Source organism: Leptodactylus fuscus, chromosome 1 (assembly GCF_031893055.1).
Source record: "Leptodactylus fuscus isolate aLepFus1 chromosome 1, aLepFus1.hap2, whole genome shotgun sequence".
In the NCBI taxonomy this organism is placed as follows: Eukaryota; Metazoa; Chordata; class Amphibia; order Anura; family Leptodactylidae; genus Leptodactylus; species Leptodactylus fuscus.
This window is the reverse complement of record NC_134265.1, coordinates 90766105-90786669: the sequence shown is the minus strand read 5'-3', so window position 1 is coordinate 90786669 and position 20565 is coordinate 90766105. Positions and strand designations below refer to the sequence as shown.

General features: G+C 39.9%; 1 protein-coding gene across 1 annotated transcript in view; it reads left to right on the top strand.

Annotated features, from left to right (window-relative positions):
- Positions 1–20565, top strand: part of PTPN11 (protein tyrosine phosphatase non-receptor type 11) — a 50959-nt gene that overhangs the window by 16446 nt on the left and 13948 nt on the right. Inside the window, exons 5-14 of the mRNA XM_075273481.1 lie at positions 667–783; positions 885–998; positions 5921–6017; positions 8497–8576; positions 11044–11202; positions 11899–12030; positions 14499–14653; positions 16031–16098; positions 18004–18155; positions 20237–20361. Coding sequence (XP_075129582.1) covers positions 667–783; positions 885–998; positions 5921–6017; positions 8497–8576; positions 11044–11202; positions 11899–12030; positions 14499–14653; positions 16031–16098; positions 18004–18155; positions 20237–20361 — 1199 coding nt within the window. The remainder of the gene's footprint in view (positions 1–666; positions 784–884; positions 999–5920; positions 6018–8496; positions 8577–11043; positions 11203–11898; positions 12031–14498; positions 14654–16030; positions 16099–18003; positions 18156–20236; positions 20362–20565) is intronic.

Sequence of the window (20565 nt, the reverse complement as noted above, 5' to 3'; positions counted from 1 at the left end):
GTCCTTTTCTGACTACTACGGAATGAACATTTGGTTGTGGCCATAAGCTGACTTTGCTATAACATGTGCATTTACATTTGCTGTGTGTAAGTGCCATCTTGCTTTATTCCTTGAGAGTATGCATCAGCTGAGCTGCTTTCATCCTGCTGATAGAAGTAACTTTATTCACAACATTGACGTTCATTATCATTTAATAAGAAGATGCAAAAAAAGCGATTTAATCAGATGGAAAATGCCAAGCCAGTTCCAGTAAACATTCATTGTAGCTCTTGTCCTTGAGGTATGCTGGTAATAATTACGTCAGCAAAGATTTTTCTGTGTCTAGAATTTTTCTGATGTCCTAGTTCTGTCTGTCATGCTCTATAGTTGAACTAGCAAGCCCTAGAGATTGTGATCCCATGCGTCAAAGATGAACTAGCACGTACTGGTTAAATCATATATTACTTGGCTATAAATGGAAAATGAAGAGTTTTTTTTCCTCTTGATGGACTATAGTGCAAAGGAAAGGCTTACTTGGAGCCAAAGAATGCCAAGTATAAGCCTGTGTTGTCTGGGATCTTGGTTATACCATGTTGAAATGAAGATGTGCGCAGTTATTGACACTGTGTAATGTGGCTATGACAAGTCACTGTCTAAATTTTAATATACAACTGCTTATTTTTCCAGGATCTCAAATATGATGTTGGTGGCGGAGAGAAATTTGATTCTTTGACAGACCTGGTGGAACATTATAAGAAGAATCCAATGGTTGAAACACTTGGAACCGTTCTGCAACTCAAACAGGTACTAAAGGAAAATGCATAGATGAAAGGTGGAAATGGGGAACATAGCTTGTAGGAAAAGTTAAGCTAACCAGTGTTTATATGTGTATTGCTTTATTTCAGCCTTTGAATACAACACGTATAAATGCAGCAGAAATTGAGAGTCGAGTCAAGGAACTAAGTAAACCTGCTGAAACTGCTGATAAATTTAAGCAGGGCTTTTGGGAAGAGTTTGAGGTATGGATGCAGATAAACTTTCTTGCTTGTTTTTAATACTATGATTATCTAAATGGGTATTCCCATCTGCCACATTTCATGCCTTGGGTCCCACCTCTGCGGATCCCTGTTCTTAGGATAGTTATAGACCTCAAATGTGGGCCCTGTATCTATTCTACGTTTAAGGCATATCCTGTGGAAATACCATAAATGTGTCAGATGGGAATACAAAATGTCCTTTTTGAGTGAGAATCCATTGTTTAGTATATATGATAGCTTTATGTGCCGAATCTTGTTAAAGGCTCTCAAACAGGTGCATCTGTTAGATGCCTATAAAAGGTCAGAGGGGTTCCCACCTTCTACAAATATTTGGCTTAGCTGAAATATTGGTCATCAGTTCTTCAGTCTCAGAAAACCTTTTATTTTGTGTGTTTGCTGGGACCTAAACAGATTACTAGAACAGAGGTCCCCGTGTCCCCCAACACCTCTATCAACCTCAGGGCATGGCCACAGGTCATGAATTTGAATGGACCAGTGGTCTTGCATTCACTTCGCTGCTCAATTGTCCTGATCAGCCCTATAGACATTGACAGTAGTGGCAGAGTTTTGCCGTAACTCTTTAGACCACTTGTTTTATTGACTTGTAGGGTCTTGTGGATAGGTGATTAAATGGGGGTTAACACTTTTAACAGAATGGCAATGTTTTTCATGGGACAAACCCTTTTAAAGGGGTTCTCCAGTTTCAGCAAATATATGTTATTGTTTGCATAATGAAACATTATACAAGTTTCCATTATACTTTCACGGTTTTCTAGGTCTCTGCTAGCCGTCATTCTGTGCTTATTTCTAGTGAATAAAAATCAACCTATGTTCATGTAATATACAGTCCATGGTCATATGTTAGACACCCAAGTGTAAGGCTGGATGGGAAAGATTATTGTAGGCTTATGTACGACCAATCTACAGCAAACAGTCTAAAATCTGCCACTTCAGCAATCTAAAATCTACTGTGTATGGCCAACTTTAGTAACCAGACCTCTGTCTTGTAATGAGCTGTGCACGCCTGTGTCCAGCACATGACCTTTGGCTGTCCAGCACATGACCATGGACTGATTTTTACCCGCTGAATGTCAATAAAGAATATCGGCAAGAAGAGACCCAAAAACATTGAGGAATTGATACAGAAAGTGTATTGGCAAATTGTATAACTTTTTTTTTTTTTGTTGTACTGGACAATTTGTGTATTTGTTTGCTAAAACTGGACATCCCCTTTAATATTGATGGGACAAATTTGACTGTAAATAACTATATCTGTGCTGTTAAAGCAAAAATGTTATGACAATGGTGTTTTCCTCTGCTAAATACTTTATACAGATATGTCAGTGTGTGGTTATTGATGGGCTTTTCTTGATGATAACCAGTTAGCATAGTATTTTATTCTAGCTCCTTCTTTTCCTTTTTTACTGTGGCATTGCAGCATTCTGTAAGAAAGAGCCGCATTGCCTGTGTTATAGTGTCTCACGCTGCAGTGTCTCAGGCAAGGTATAGTGCTGCATAATGAGAACTTTTGGAGTAAAAAGGCAAGACCTAAATGACCATGACTCTGTTTAATTCAGAATTAACAGCTGCAGACAGATGGCCTACACATCACTTTGCCTGGCTTGTAAGCGCCACTAATGCCTATTAATTATACATTCCACTGAAGGTAAATATACATGATGCAGGGAGGTCATGTAATGACTGTATGGAAAGGGCTTCATTTTACCAGGAGGTGAAACCAGTTACTTGAAAGAGAATTGTAATTAGATGTAGGGAGAACACCACACACTTCAGCGGTAAAGGCGTCAGCAAGCCAAGCTTTAAAGGGATTATGTCTAGTTAAAAGTTTGTAATAGTAGTCCTCACTGACTGTCTTGTTCCTGTTCTGTCCTTTCAGTTTACAGAGTGTATGTGATGATATTGTGATCCGTCACCTTCTTAGATGACCTCACCGCAACATAAATGAGTTGCCTTTGGCCACAATGGACAACACCATCACATAGTAGCTTTTTGTACCACTCTCTTACTAGGTTCACGGACAAGATGTCTGTCACACACCAAATCTAGAAGATATTTTAATGCAGGTTCCTAATGCGATTCATCAAAAATACATCTTTGTGTTCCCCATAAACGTCATATTTAGAAAGTATATTACTGTCAAAGAGGTTTAAAGATCATTTCATGTACATGGTTGTATTACCTACTGTTATGAACAATGTTAGAACTGCTGCTCCAGTTGTGAAGGAAGATTATTTAAGCAACTATAGTGTAATGGTTAAAGGGGTTGTCTCATTTAAAGACACTTATCACCAGTGCTAAGGATAGGAGATAAAGGTGAGATCACTGGGTGTCCTATTGCTGTTTTCTCCAGCGATGAGGAGAACTGGGGATCAAAAGTTCTGCACGTCCCCTTCTTGTAAATGGAGCGTCGGTGTGCTTGTGTGACCGGTGCTACATTCATTTCTATAGGTATGTTGGCAATGCCAGAGATTGTAGTCCCAGCATTTCCATAGCAATGAATGGAGGAAACATGGGGGGGCTTTTGTTCCCCTGTTCTCCTGTGACAGTTGAACCCCAAGCAATCTGACACTTCTCTGTGGATAGGGGATAAGTGTTCTTAATAGGAGAACCCCCTTTAAATTTAAAAAGAGCTATCAAACTAAAGGCTCCCATGCACATTAGAGCAAGTTGGCCAGACCCATCGCCTCTTCCCCAACAGGTGATATATTTTAGCACAAGTCTTTTTGTTTCCAGGAAAGATAACCGGCTGCCAAAGGTTTCTGACAGTGGTTTACTCTTCTTTGTCTTTTGAGAACACATGTACAGTCGACTGAACCCAGTGTGTATGTGTTGGGGCTGGTCAGAAGCATAGTTGTCGTATAGCCATTGAAGGTGTACAGGCATTGTAATTTCAGTTAGTTGGAATTGACTGCTTTTATTTCCCTAACTCATGGCAAACCAGCTCTTCTTCATGTTCTAAGACAAGACCTAAAAGTTATGGCACTTCCTTTAGCCAGAACACTGTACATATGCTGAGAGCAGAGAGTAGTCAGATGAGCCTCAGCTGATACAGCTGATACTTGGACTCTATTTAGTAACTATGAACAGAAAGTAACACCAGCACTGTCCAAGCACCAAGAGCATTACTGCAAACACCTACTGTTAAGGTAAATGGTTCTTGGTATTTGCATTTTGATCAAACTAATTGTAAGCCCACCTGCCATGTCAAGGGGACCTCTGTAAGGTGGATCCCTACACTAAAATGACTCTCCGCTCTTAGGGTCTCCCAAGAAGTAAAAGCTAATGCGTTTTTGGCATGATCATGTCTTGCATAGCCCACAAACAGCCTCATTTCTCTAGACCTGTGGCCACTGAAGGAACAGAATAGTGCAGTTCACCTGTATTATGGGCTAACTAAAATCCGCATTGGACAGTTGAGTGGCGTGCACAAACCAAAATGGAGGCCAGCCACACACCCCAAAAGCACAGTGCAACAAACTCACAAAAATTGGTCACCACTGCCGAGCAATGTGAACAAGAAATGCAGGTGGACATTGTTGTGGCTGCTTTACAATTGCGAACACAAAATTTGATTAGCACCAAGAGCATTACTGCAAATACCTACTGTATGTAAAGGTACATGAAAATGAGGTTCTTGGTGTTTACATTTTGATCAAACTGTAATTGTAAGCCAACCTGCCATGACAAGGCGACCTCTGTTACGTGGGTCTCTAGACTTTAACGACTCGCTTTTCTTAGGGCCTAGATCTTCCATGAAGTAAAGGCTATTCTATTCTGTAACTAAACTGAGTCTTGGCTGGATGGCCAAGTAGTTACTGGACAATCCTGACAACTTTCTGGCTGTTTGCTGTCTCCTGGTCACTTGGAGGACACATATAGATGATTAGGTTCCAGCGAAACACACACACACACTAAATAAATAAATAAATAAATATATATATATATATATATATATATATATATATATATATATATATATATAATATATTTTTTTTTTTAAATAAGACAGATGATTCTTTATATAATATTTGTTGCATAGTTATTGTTGTGTTGCATCAGTATCCGTACAGTACCTGATAGCGGTTATCCAGGGATGTCTACCGATCATGATCATTTCCTTTCATTGTAAAGTGTGGGCCTGGTCTGCTCCTAGCTGTAGAGTCCAAGCTCTATTGTTCCTGCTGGCGGATTAATGAGTCTATTAAAATGGCATCCAGAATATTGCCATGAGCACAATGCAACTGCTTGGACTGCCTGTTCCCTTGACAAATACAGTCTGAAGGTTATTCCATGCTGCGTGCAATCATTCACCACATAATGAATGGAAGATGCTAAAATTATCCTTCATGTAAACCTTTATATCTGGCTGTTACATTGTGGAGACCTCATACTGTCAGCACGCTGCTTTTCCATCACCATGTAGAGTTACATAACTTGAGAAAGTTTAGTTTGGAAGAGTTCTGAAGCTCTGTATTTGTCTTTTTAATAAGATCTTATTGCTTTAATATTTTATATTGCCCTGTTAGCATCCACAAATAAAATGCATTGCTTTATATATGGTTATTAAAATATATTTATCTGGGTGGTGAAGTGGATGGCCTTGAAATATAGTGCAGCGGATAATGAGGTGCTCGGGTTATTTCCGACTCTACATCTCCATGTAGGAATCAGCGCTGTACCATCCACAAGAGGGGTGTATATTTTAAGAACGTGTTGACAGCAGACCTCATTGCAACTCTGACTGACAGGTAATTGCTCAGTCTGGGAGATGTAGCTGCAGCTGGTCGGGAGAAAGCACAAAACAGCTGCTTTAAATGACAATGATAAATGTTTCTATTTTTTTTTCCTCAGAAATGAATTTTATTACTTTTTCTGTTTCCCAGACTTTGCAGCAGCAGGAATGCAAACTGCTATACAGTCGTAAAGAGGGGCAAAGACCTGAAAACAAGAATAAAAACCGTTATAAGAATATCTTACCTTGTAAGTACAGTGCACAGTGTCTGTGACGATTTCTTTTTATAAGCTTCAGCAGCGTTTCGGTTTTCACATCCAATTGGAGATGGATTCCGTAATGTGCAAAATTGCTTGATAGGGTTGGTAGGGTTCCTAGAAAACTGCTTAAACACTTTGGTTAGTAGGAGCATGGCTATAAAAAAACAAACTCCATGGCTGCAGGTTTTCTAAGTCCACTGGGTTCTTCACCTTGAAGTGTTCACAGCATTGAGCTGATCCACAAAACCCAGCTAAGTGCTCTGAGCGACCGCTGTAGAATCCAACTAGGAGCCAACTACAGCTTTCACCCAGGACATTGAGGAGCAGCTGTGAACAGATTGTCCTTCTGCTACTAATAGCATACACTCATTGACAAAACAGGAAACCCAGTGTACAATAATAGCACCAAATTAGAGGGCTGAAGGGGCTCTTGGGATCATTTTGTACTGTGGGCAGGCCACTTTGGAGCGTATTATATTGTGAGGGTGCACTATGGAGCATATATAGATGTTGGACCCCCACTGATCTTTTACCTCTCTAAGACTGTTATGACCTCACTAAGAGACGCAGTACCAATGAGGAGCCTTTGAGAGTTGTTTGTAGGGCACTGGGGGAAGCACTTTTGCACCCTTTTGTGGCTAGACCCAGTGCCTAATAAGACCACATCTATAATCATTTACATATTTGTTTGAGATCTGATAACATACAGAATTTTGCAACAATCTGACATTACTATCAGGATGCGTTATTTTTTATTTTTTTGTCAATGAGTGTGCACCAAGGTATGCTTAAATAGTTCTGCAAGGCTACTGTCTAGCAGTAAAGCATACCTCCAATAATAAAACAACTTTTTATCATTGACTATAGGTAAATATCAGAAACTTAGCAATATATCTTATTAAAGAATTATATTTCCTTCTCCACTTATTTGGCTGCTCTTCTTTTCCTTATCTTCACACAGACTGTTTATTTGTATAAAGCCTCCATAAGGGGAGGGGAGGAGGAGGCTGATAATTGATTTATTGTTCCATTCTGTGCAGTGGTCTTATCTTGAAACATAACAGTATAAAAAGCACTCCCTGACTCACATCATTCCCGTTAGCAGCTGAAGTTATATGTGTGCTTTTCTTCAGCTTTCTCCTTAAAGGGGCTCTATCATTGGGAAGAATCATTTTTAACTAATCACATCCTTGCATAGCATTTAGAAAAGCTATTCCACACCTACCTTTAGTATGTAAATTGCCTCAGCGGTTTCTGAATAAGTCCGTTTTTATTCATATGCTAATTAGACTGGTGCACGATGCATTGTGCACCTCTTTGCTATTGTTTCCTATGTGTGTATACAGCACAGGCTGCTGCTGCTGATGACTCAGCTTCCTGTTTGCACACACACATAGGAGATAATAGCAGAGAGGAGGCTGCTGGGAACTTCCTGTGCTGGCTGGAAGCTCATTAGTATATGAATACAAAACTGACTTATTCAGAAACCACTGAGGCAATCTACATACTAAAGGTAGGTGTGGAATAGCATTTCTAAAGGCTATGCAAGGATGTGATTAGTTAAACATGACTTTTCCCAATGATAGAGCCCCTGTAAAGGGGTATTTCCATGTACATAACTATTTTTATAATTAATTATCTACAAATATAGATATGATTATGTTAATTGGAATACCCCTTTAAGTAACTCAGCCTGATCGGTTTAGAAAAAATACATTTGCTTATTAAGACATATTATACATTTTCTTATTTTCATTTTCACTATCTATTTATGGAAAGTTGTTTTATAATTGGAGTTTTACTTTAAGATGCAATTCTACAGAAATGATACAATGCCATATCATATAGTGATGTATTGTGCCAGACCTATTTGTGTAGCATTTACTAATAGATTATTATGACGGCTAGAGAAATGGGTTAGGCTCCGTTCTCATGGAGTAACGCGCCGCTCACTTAGACGCCTAAACACGTGTCAGAGCGAGGCGCTTCAAAACAGATCCCATTAATTTCAATGGGTGCCGGCTTACGCACGCTACACGTTGAAATCAATGGGAGGCTTTGTAAACCATTGATTTCAATGTGTTACGCGCATAAGACAGTACCCATTGAAATCCATGGGATCTGTTTTAAAGTGCCACGCTCTGACACGTGTATACATGTCTAAATGAGCGGCGTGCTACTCCGTGAGAACAAAGCCTTAAAGTGTAACTTTTATATGTTTCATAAACTATATAGTTAAGGTGATAACTAAGAGGTAAAGACGGGAGAAATATAAAGACACAGATGCTTGTTCCTTCACCTGCATTATTGATCTCTGAAATAAATAAAAGTTTAATTACAGTTTAGATGTGAGAAGCCGTAACATGTGAATTGAGGCTTAGTCTCCAATATATATATAGTTAAAAATAAACCTACTGAATACTTTGTGCACTGAATCTAATGTCTTATTTGTTCTCCTTTGATACAGTTGATCACACAAGGGTTGTCCTTCATGATGGTGATCCCAATGAACAGGTTTCTGATTACATCAATGCCAATACCATAATGGTGAGTTTCAGCCCTTCATATAATATGCATGTGGGTTTTTATGTATCGTTTAGTAGATTTTTGTTGTATGTAGCATGTCATAATAACAAATATTGTAAAGTGGCTGAAGGTAGCTCTCCGCCATATGTTAGCAGAACAATTTACATATAATATATAACACATATTTATATTAAAGAATGATAAAAAAAAAAAAAGACTTGGGTGCCCCAAAGACTCCAGTGAAACCAAGAATTGACAACCGTAGAGAGGAGAAAAATGGGGGAAAAAAGACAAAGATGAAATGCAAAAGGAAGAAGAAAAAGCAAAGAACAGGAGAAAAGTGATGGGGAAGAGGACAAATCAGAATGCTGCCTTTATAGACGCATTAAAGACTGTATTAGACGGTCATTTGTCCTACGGCCGACTGCCAATCAGCCAGAAATGTGTTGATCCAAACTCATTTGCCTCGGCCTTACACAGGTTGATGCACACTGAATGGTGGAGGAGCGACCTCTACTGCGATTTACATGGATTATCGGCATCACTGTTCTGGTTACGCAAGCTGACGTACTGCTGATAATCTACATGTTTTATCCTGTATAAAAGATGCAATCAGCTGACCAACAAGCAATATATACCCCGAATATCATCCTGTTTTATAAGTCTTAATTACCAAAGGATGGATAACTGACCACGTGTGTGACCCAGGTATCAAAGACAAGAAAAGGGCGAAAATCACTTGAGTACATGTTGTGAAAACAGTAGATTGTCTATCCAGTCTTGATGTTTTTCTTATGCATGATTTGGTTGAGAACCTCGACCCAAAGTGAAAGAGAGAGGACCTGCACATCCTTGTGTTGTCCTCTCTGTCTGCCATTAAGAAATGGCATAGAAAGTCTTTATGTTTAGAGAGAGAACATACCAGGATGGACAAGTTTTGCTCAGCCAGTTTCTAGCTGACCAGCATAGAGTATTATGTAAGTTTGCCACATCACGCAACAGTTTGTGACTAAAGGGCAATCCCACTAAATGTGTAGCATAGAACCCACATCCTGGTCACATCTCTTTTGTAGTTGAGCTCCTATAATTTACAAGAGACTGAAAGTTTATGGTGTAAACTCAAAGTCCCAAGCTATTGATCAGCTCATAATTCTCTATTCAAGTTCCGTTCCCATAGACATTGATAGTAATACTTTGGGTCCTCCGCTTCTCTAGCCATCAGCATGCCATAGAGCAGAGTGAAGGTGCAATAGAGAATAAGCATAAATGTTCAAATAGCCTTGAGGGTGAATTTCATATGTTGTTGGAAGTATTGATGCCACCTGCCAGCCGAGTATCACTCCAACAACGTCTTGCAGACGTCTGAATCTATCCACCCTATTTTTGCCTTGGACATTCAGAATCGGAGTTGAGGGGAAAGTTAGCAGTTGGAGAAAGCGAAGGGTCTAGAGCAGGGGTCTCAAACTGCGGCCCTCGGGACAATAGTTTGCGGCCCCCGGCAGACCCTTTCCCGACATCCGCCGTAATAGTACAGCGCATGCCAGGTGTGTAACTATGGCGACCGGACGGCCACCATAGCTGCCAGGTGTCTGCTGCTTTAAGCAGACACCGGTGATCGCTGGTGTGTGGAGCAAGCTCCAGGGCCGACGTCACGTTGCCATCACAATGCCATCGGCCGGTCTGCAATCTCTTTCTTTTGCAGGCTGGTCTATGCAGCCTGCAAAAGAAATGATGATTTTTTTGCAGTGCATTAGCATTGTAATGCATTGCATTACTAATCAGATCCCCTGGGGTTTAGCACCCCTAGGGGGTCTAATAAATGCAAAAAAAAAAATTAAATTATTATTTTTTTTTTTAAAGTATTAAAAATTCTAATCACCCCCCCCCCCCTTTCCCTAGAACACATATAAAAGTAGTTAAATACTGTGAAACACATACATGTTAGGTATCCCCGTGCCCGAAATTGCCCACTCTACAAATCTATGAAAATATTTTTTCTGTTCGGTAAACGCCGTAGCAGGAAAAATAGTCAAAAGTGCCAAACCGCCGTTTTTTTCATGGTTTTGATTCTGATAAAAATTTGAATAAAAAGTGATCAAAGCAATAGCATTTCCCGAAATTGGTAGAACTAAAAAGTACACCCGGCCCCGCAAAAAAAGGCACCCTATACATCCGCGTACTTGGAAGTATAAAAAAGTTACGGGTGTCAGAATATGACTTTTAGAGAAAAAAAAATTGGGAAAAACCTGTTGCGGCCCAGCCTCACCCAGACTCTACCTCTAGCGGCCTCCGGGGTAAATTGAGTTTGAGACCCCTGGTCTAGAGCAATTGCAGTTTACTCACAAGAGTACCAAGTGGTGCCGTGGGGGGAGACTAGACCTAATTTGGCAAAAATTAAGGCAATATTAAGGGAGAAAAGGGCATATGTGTTATTTTTCAATCCAGATGGACACTTAACAATGGTTTTATTTCCTACATTACTTTACAGCCTGAATTTGAAACAAAATGCAACAATTTGAAACCCAAGAAGCGCTATATTGCTACTCAGGGCTGCCTACAGAATACCGTGAATGATTTCTGGAGAATGGTTTTTCAAGAAAACTCCAGAGTTATTGTCATGACAACTAAGGAGGTAGAAAGAGGCAAGGTGAGTCTTACCTAGGAGTCCACACCTCATTACTGCATCTAAGCTTGAGAAGACAACCAGCACCCCTAGTGTTCTGTGTACTACAGCAAAGGTGGAAATATATGCCTTAGGGAATTTTTATGTTGATTTGTTTTTTTCTATTTAATAATAACACAGGTAGCAAAGTGAATATAATGTTTTCTGCTGCAGCCTTCCCTCATTCACTGAGCCTAGTCAGCAGGTTGTCTCTTGTCACAGACTCTTCAGCTGAATCCACTCTGGAATTCTGCTGCAAGGTAGAGCAGGAAGCTTATTTTTTAAGCGGCCTTCTTCCATTTCTGCCTCCCATTGTTTTCAATGGCAGGCAAAATCAGGACCTCAAAATCAGCCTTGTAAATATAGCCATAAAGAGACCCTGTGAGCAGCTTTATGCTTGCCGAACAATGTTGACTGACTCCCACCTTACAGTGCAGCGTGGTTACTGTGGCATTTCTTTGAGAAATCATAGTCCATGAGACATCAAGACACATTGAGGTCAACTCCCCACTGACTTCTCCCTGCTCAACTTGGCTAGATTTGTACCTTTCTACCGATTTGTATATAGGTAGAGATCAGTCAATAAAGCTGGAGGATTTTCCCAATTTCTGGTTCTTTTTGAAACTATTTATTTTTTTTCTATCTGTTGTGAAATTTTAATGCTGGTTTATGTATCTACAGAGCAAATGTGTAAAGTATTGGCCTGAGGAGCATGCGTTAAAGGAGTATGGAGTCATGCGGGTGAGAAATGTCAAAGAAACACCAACTCATGACTACATATTAAGAGAGCTTAAACTTTCAAAAGTAGGACAAGTAAGTATTTTTCATCTTTCTCTTGTACCATCATAGGTACGTTTAGTTTTTGTCAACCGTGATTTTCAGTGACTACAGAATAAGGTAGAAATTCTAAACGCAATCACCATGGGGTAAACCATGAAAAATGTATATGATGAAACACTATAACCATACCATTGTAGAAGTGACGTCTCTCTTTCTGTTAATTTCTCTAAGTAATCTTTATAAAGATTCTTGGGTAACCTGGATAGAAAACACTGGAATAAGGGCGAAAAAAAAGAGAGAAATTGCACATAAGTTCTATTATGAAAACGTATAGGAAATTCTTATACTTTTACCCTCTGTTGAATTCACTCCTGGCTTTGGCTCAAAAACCACAACAAAATCTGTAACAAACAAAGCTGCGTTTCTGCAACGTGGGGCCTCAATCTGAAGTGGTTTAATACATTGTGTAAAACATTCTCAGAGCTACTAGAGAAACCTAGCATTCCTGTGGGGGCAATCACAGGAGAGCCGCTGCTACTATTGAGTTCAGTAGCAGCAGGGGCTCCTGTGTGCTAATAGCATCAGTGATCCCGTTATCATCTTTTCGTGATGTTACAGTACAGGAATATTTAAAAGAAAAAAAAAAATTGGTGGCAGTGGGTGAAAAATAAAAAAAAGAAAATCATAGCTTCGCTACTGCCGCAATTGCCGTCAGTGTCCCCTCTATTGCTGTCCGTGTCTCCCCAGCTGATTTAAATGTTCAAATTATTGTCCAACCCCTTTAAGTGTCTTCTACTATTTAGGTTCTAAAGTCCCTCCTTTCAGACTTGTGTGTAGTGGAATTGCCCGCACCAAATAAGAGCAGGCTCCTTAAATGCATGTTGTTACTTCAAGGAGAACCGTATAGCAGTGAGATTGTCACTTGTATCCTTCTATTGTATTACAGCATTAATAGAGTAATGATGCTTCAAAGAAATTTCCCATGAGCATAATCATGTACACTGCTCAAAAAAATAAAGGGAACACTTAAGCAACACAATGTAACTCCAAGCAATACTGATTGACAATGAATTTCGCATGCCGTTGTACAAATGGAATAGATAACAGATGGAAATTATTGGCAATTATCGAGACACACTCAATAAAGGAGGGTTCTACAGGTGGGGACCACAGACCACATCTCAGTACTAGTTTAAAGATAAGGAACAGAGAACAGCACCGAGCTGCATATGGTGAAGTACCGTATGGATAAATGAGCGGGAAAGTGAAAAAAGCTTCTCACCTTTAGGAGGTTGTGTTTACAACCATTATAAATAGCTTTGAACCACTTCAAGATGGGGGGGGGGGGGGGAGTTCCGCCCCAGGTCATGAGACGACAGGATCCGTGCCACCTTTGGTGTCAAGTGATATCACGAAGGACCGGGAATACAGGGGATCACCGTGCTCAACTGGTTGTCAAATGGATAAACTTTATTTGTGTAAAAAGCACACACTACGCGTTTCGGGCTGAGTGCCCTTTCTCAAGTGTATAGGCTCACCATGTCTGTGGCCATACAGCTTCACAATCTGCTCCATCATGATGGAGCAGATTGTGAAGCTGTATGGCCACAGACATGGTGAGCCTATACACTTGAGAAAGGGCACTCAGCCCGAAATTTGATTTGATTTGATTTCCATTGATGATTTTTGCGTGATTTTTTTTTTTTTTTTTGTCATCACATTCAACTTTGTTCAGAACAAAGTATTCAATGAGAATATTTCATTCATTCATTCATTCAGATCTTGGATGTGTTATTTGAGTGTTCCCTTTATTTTTTTGAGCAGTGTATACATTTGTAGACAATTAAAAGTTAAACTTTTTTTTCATATATAAAGAATTAAAAATTTAGCTGAGTTATAAAGATTTTCTCTAACCATCTATATTGTCTTGGTCAGTTGCTAATATATATACAGGAACTTTCTATGGTCTGGCAGAAATCTAGCTATGGACAGGTTATCAGGCAAGACACTACAAGTATAAGAAGATAAACCAGCTGCAAGGAAATCATATTTGGTTTCTGACGAATGCCAAACCATAGAAAGTTCCTACATTCATGGTTGTAGCCATTGGGAACCAATCAAGAAAATATACATTTTATCCAACCATCTTAGTGGTGACAGTCTAAGACTCTGCAAAATTCTTAGTTATTAATATATTTGCAAAAATGTTTTAACTTTTCATTGTCTACAAATTTAACTATGGTTAAGTTCATGGCAAATCCCCTTTAAAGTAGCTATACACCATGTATTAATATAGCCCTAACCCACCAACTTCGACAAGAGCGTCTGACCATCTAATATTTATTGGGATATCCTGATTTTCAAGTGGCAGCAGATGTTGGTGTACAGCAGGATTGTGCTGTTGGATTCTAGCATGCCCAATTGTATAGACAACTATAGCCTTTGTTTATGTGGTTAATACTTGCAGTCTTATCAATATTTTCTTGATTTGCATGCGCTAGGGTAACACTGAAAGAACTGTATGGCAATACCATTTCAAAACCTGGCCAGACCATGGAGTGCCTACAGATCCTGGTGGTGTCCTGGACTTTTTAGAAGAAGTTCATCACAAGCAAGATAGTATACCTGAACCTGGGCCTGTAGTTGTTCACTGCAGGTAACTTGCTTCGAAATCTTTTCTTTCTCATGTTACTGTAATGAAGTATAACTTAAAGCAGCGGTCCTCAGACCTTTCAAACAGGGGCCAGTTCCCTCAAACCACTGGAGGGCCAAAATACAGTTTAAAAAAAATTAAGATTGTATGCTCCACAGCAGCGCCCCCCCCCCCCCACACAGTGTAATATGCTTCACAGTACGCCCCCCCCCACACTGTATTATATGCTCCTCAGTACGCCCCCCCACGGTATTATATGCTCCTCAGTACATCAGTACACCCCCCCACCCCACTGTGTTATATGCTCCTCAGTACGCCCCCCCCCACCCCAATGTATTATATGCTCTTCAGTACCCCCGCATTGTATTATATGCTCCTCAGTACAACACACAATCACACACACACATTCTATTATACTTACCCATGAAGAGCCGCCGCGCATCCGCCTCCTTCAGACTGCAGGTGTGATGACGTCATCGCACCAGCATCGGGGCAGATGTCACTCTCTTCAGTCAGTGTAGATCGCAGTTGCGCTGCCTACACTCATAGCTTTCGGTTGTATGTGCATTGGGGAGTCGGATTCCCCGTTAGTGAGCGATCCAGGCGACTGTGTGCGGGCCACATGTGGCGGGCCGGATAAATGTCCTTGGCGGGCGGCATGTGGCCCGCAGACTGTTGTTTGAGGACCCCTGACTTAAAGGATTGCTTGTATCTGCTAGTAATAACTGGCTATAAGTTCTGACTGCCAGTACAAGACTTACAGAGGTACAGGTGGTTTGTCATTGTTTTTTGCTGTTTCTGTAACTCCCATGGTGGCGGTGGAAACAGTGTAACACTGCTCAGCTATACCGTTTCTGTAGCTCCCGTTTACAGAAATAGCCTAGGGCAGTGCCCCTCATTTATGTAATTCTGCCTGCCCTGCTGGTAGGGACTTCTGACTAAGTATTGGCAGTGATTTGCAAAGATGGGAATAAACCTTTAAGGATTACTAGATACTTTATTTACTGCATTTTGATGTATTCTAATCACCGAATAAGATGCTTGGAGACACTCAGCTGTTATCTTTTGATATATTGACACATTTATGAATACTTATATAGTCAGAATGATGAATTGCGTACATGTGACAGAGAGAATAGAACATCCAACTCTGGCTGTTCCTGTGTTGGCTGGAGGTAATTCTCTGCTAGCATTGTACCTGACTTATATTTCCTAGTGCAGTAGCGGCAGACTATCATTTTGGCATCTTCTCTATAATAAATGTGTATTTATATGCTGCCAGCTGGAATGTGTTGCTATTCAGCCTACACAATATAGTCAGTGTTGTCATACTTTGGGACCGTCTTTTGCTCACTGCGCTGTTGTTTTCTTTATTAACAGTGCAGGAATAGGACGTACCGGCACTTTTATTGTGATTGATATTCTCATCGATGTCATCCGAGAAAAAGGTAGGTATGGAATTTGCTGTTATCTGCTGCTACCAGGGATTTGGACAAGAGACTTGAGCATATGGTTCTAGAGATATGAGGATATTGTATATTCATTGCTATCTTGCAGGGTTGAATTCTTTCATCAATATTTAACCCTTTCCCAGGAAAAAGCTGACAAGATGCAGTGTCAGATTTATCAGTCTTGAGTGGCAATGAAATAAAGCCGATTAAGAGTGTTCTACAAGGCACATCATACTGTTGAATCATAGATTATTTCACTGTATTAAATCCCACATTCCCCTGGTTTATATGTCGTGCAGAAATTCCTGTAGAACTTGACCCATTTACTATCCTATAAAGTCGTCATAGTACCAACTTCAGTCATTGGTTTCCCTGAACAGGTAAAGGGGAGGTTTGGTGGTATAATATTGACAACCTGTCCATGGAGTAGGTCATCCATTTTAGATTGGCAGGGTGTTTGAAGCAGTCACGACTTATGAGTGAGCACCTCTTCTACTTCATGGGCCTGTGACATCACCTTTGTCTGTCACATGGTCTGTTTACAGCTTGGACCCATTCAAGTGGGAGTGATAAGCTGCAATACCCAGCACATCCACTATACAGTGTACAACGCTGTTCTTGATCAGTAGTGAAGAGGCCACTCGTCTGAATGTTGCTACCTCTTCAAGGAAGTGACCGACTGATGTACTAGAAAAGGGGTAAAAGCGACTAGCAGCAGACTTCTTCAGTATTAGACTATCTCTGAAATAGCAAAAAGAATCAGACAGTTGAGATCCAAAACAGGGACGCCTCCATGCACATTGTATGGTCTGCTGATCCTGGTAGGTCTGTCTATATCTAGCTTAAGGATGAAATAGGCTGCAGTTTTGATTGTTTTTTTTAGCTTTTTTTCCTTCTAATATACGGTCACTGAAAATATTTTATATCTAGATTCAAAATCATCACTGTTCACAAGTAGCCCTGAGAATGTGATACAGTTTTATCCAGTCTAGGGAATTCTCTTAGATCGACTGTCATGATGGTTTGCTACTGCGAGTGCAGGTGAAAGTTATCTGTCTAGAATGTCAAAAGGAGATCTTGAAAATGGTGAGGAATTGAAACAATATAAAGTTGAAAAAAAACTTTTAAACAAAAGTTGTTGACTTTTTTTTTTTTTTTGCTATTTCTGTTCCATACAAACATTGCTAAGGGGTAAATGTTTGATTTCTGGGGGTTCTGGCAGTCAGACTCCCATGGGTCACAAGAAGAAGGGTTTCCAAAGGGTGCAACATGGTGGCTCAGTGGTTAGCACTGCAGCCTTGCAGCGCTGGAGTCCTGGGTTCCAATCCTGCCAGGAACAACATCTGCAAGGAGTTTGTATGTTCTCCCTGTGTTAGCATGGATTTCCTCCCATTTTACAAAGACATACTGATAGGAAAAAAAAAAAGTACAATCTACATTTTTAAAAAAATAGAAAAAACAAGAAGGGTCTCCAAGTAACCTGTGTGAGTATTGCAGTAGTGTACATGTGTGACTACTACATTCACTTCAAATGAGACAGAAGTGAATTAAACTGTGGTCGTGCATGTGCAATACTTCTCAATTTACATAGGGGACAGGGACCAACATTCTTGTCCTCTCTGGACACTTCTCCTACTGTGGATACGGGATAATTCTGTTTTGTGGGTAAACCGCTAATGTGTATAAACACTGAAAAACATTAGATTGGTATTGCAATATTATACTTGTAGTTTTTCTCTGCCCAAGTCCTTTATGTTCAGCCTTCTGCATCTAGCTCTTGCCTCCTTACCTAACATTTAGTAGGCTCCCTGGAAATATGTTACATTTTGTTTCAGGGTATTTAGGCTATATGTGTAGATTGCTGCCTTCTGTTTTGGATCATTACAATTTTTTGTTTTTTAGGTGTTGATTGTGATATTGATGTTCCTAAAACCATTCAGATGGTAAGATCCCAGAGATCAGGAATGGTTCAGACTGAAGCACAATACAGGTTTATATACATGGCAGTACAGCATTATATAGAAACTTTACAACGCAGAATTGAAGAAGAGCAGGTATGTTACTCTGCAGTTTGTGTGTATTTACTGTATATCATTAATGCAAATGTACTTGAACTATATTTGACAGACCCTGCCAAGGCACAGCAAATGCATATGAAAACCTGCTGGCTTGTGACTTTAGATTCCAAATTGGGTACCATTGTTGAGCTGAAGATATAGTCTTTGGAACTTAAAGGGGTTGTCAGGGCAAAAATGGACAACCCTTTTAAAGTTTAAGCTGGAGGCAGTGAAAAAAAATTAAAAAATGCATACTCTCCTGTCTCCATTGCTTCGGTGTCCTCCCACGCCTCCCGGTTCATTTGCTCCCGTGGCGTCTTCCGGCGTTGTGCAGAATTGACCTGGGAGAGCAAACAAACCAGGAGGCGCGGGGCAACAACGGAGCAACTGGGACAGGTGAGCATTTTTTTTTTCCACTGCCCCAGCAGATTTAAACTTTAAAAGTTTAGCCTGGACAACCCCTTTGTTAAAGAACCACTCCTAGAAATATTGGTGTAAATAGCTGTACAAGTAGTCGTCTTATGGCACATTTATTCATAAGTTACCCTTTCTTTTACAATCTCCTGCTGTACTTCATGCACTTTAAGTGGCTGAATCTTTCAGCATCTTTTGTGTGGCCTGGAAGTTAGTTTTTCTATTCATTCCTATGAGACATTGAGTATCTCATAAGAATAAATAGAGAAAATGATTTCTGGTACACAGTTAGGTTCTGTTCACACGGAGTAACACGCCGCTCATTCTGACACTTAAACACGTGTCAGAGTGAGGCTCTTCAAAATAGATCCCATTGACTTCAATGGGTGCTGGCTTACGTGCGCTACCCTTTGAACTCAATGGGAGGCTTTTTTACCTATTGCTTTCAATGTGATATGTGCCTACCTTAGATTGTAGCTCTGAATCACTTCTCCCTGCCTGGACACTGCCCTTCTGACATTACAGAGATTAAATAGTACATCAGGCACCAAAACTAACTGCAGTGATTGCTCATGAATTGAGGGGGCTAGAGAGAAAATTCCAATTGCACTGGAATCCTTGTAGCGGCACCTATTAACAGATGGTATGAACTAGAACTGGTGTAGGTGGTGAAAGGTCGTCTTTAAATTGGATAATCCGTACTTCCCACACTTCTGGAGTCCAGTGTAGGCCTGCTCCAGAAAAGTGCATTCTGTCTGATTTAGGACATTTAAATGATAGATTAATATTCTGTAGCACTTTATGTAATAGATTTTATGTTCTTTATTATATATATATATATATAAAATCAATTTTGTATCAGATTCAGACCTTGGAAAATTGGAGCACCTGCCGGTAGCTGTAAAACACTAAACATATTGAATGGCCATGTATGGGAAGATATTTTTGTTAGTTTGTCTCTGTGGTCTTCATAACGTACAGGAATCCTATGACTAGCTCCTTGACACTTTACTTGTAGCAGTGCTATAGTGCAGGATAAAGCCATTCTAAGTTTCTTACTTGGTAGACCCTTTGGCTCTAAGGAAATGGCCATGCAAATTCATGTTCATTTGCTTTGAATGTTGTGCCTGTGTTCTTTGATGATCCAAGATAAGAAACGCCATTATATTTCCCCTTGAATAAACGAAATTGCCATACTAGATCAACACAGACAAGTACAGACAATTTATATTAATGTATTATCTTATTAATTATTATAATTGTTTGTTACAGATGGAGTAAACCCTTTTATATGTATTATATTATCACAAAAATAAGCCCTTTTATATGTAGTTTTAGTAAATGGTGCATGGGCTGTACTTGAAATAAATAAAAATAAATCCTGACCTCGCGCATCATTTAACTTGACTCTCCAGGAGGTACTAAAAGATAAAGGGGGAACCCCTGGTCTAATATGCTCACATTAAAATCAAAGTGTTAACTCTCATGCAGTCACTCAGGGCTTTAGCCCTTGGAACAAACCAACTGTATCTTTAATCTAAGACTGAGAGATGATGTTCTGGCTGCAGTCATAGAAATACAGAGGCTATAGATATGTTTGAAGAATGAATATTTGCTCAAAGCTATTTTATATTTCTTGGAAATATGTTTTCTTTTATTCCTAGAAAAGTAAGAGAAAAGGACACGAGTACACAAATATAAAATACTCCCTCTCAGAGCAGACAGCAGGGGATCAGAGCCCGCTGCCACCCTGTACCCCTACACCATTACCAACGCCCACACTTCCAGAGTAAGTTGAACAGTGTTGTACAAGTGTTGTGATGCACCTTTGTATGTTTGTGTGTATGTTGTGTGCCTAGTTGTTTATTATATTATATGCTATATTACCTGAATTGTCATCTCAATTACTAACATGCAAGATTAATAGAGTCTAGATTCCAGGTTCATGGGTCAACAAAACATATTGTTGCTCTACTCATCCTACATGTAGTGA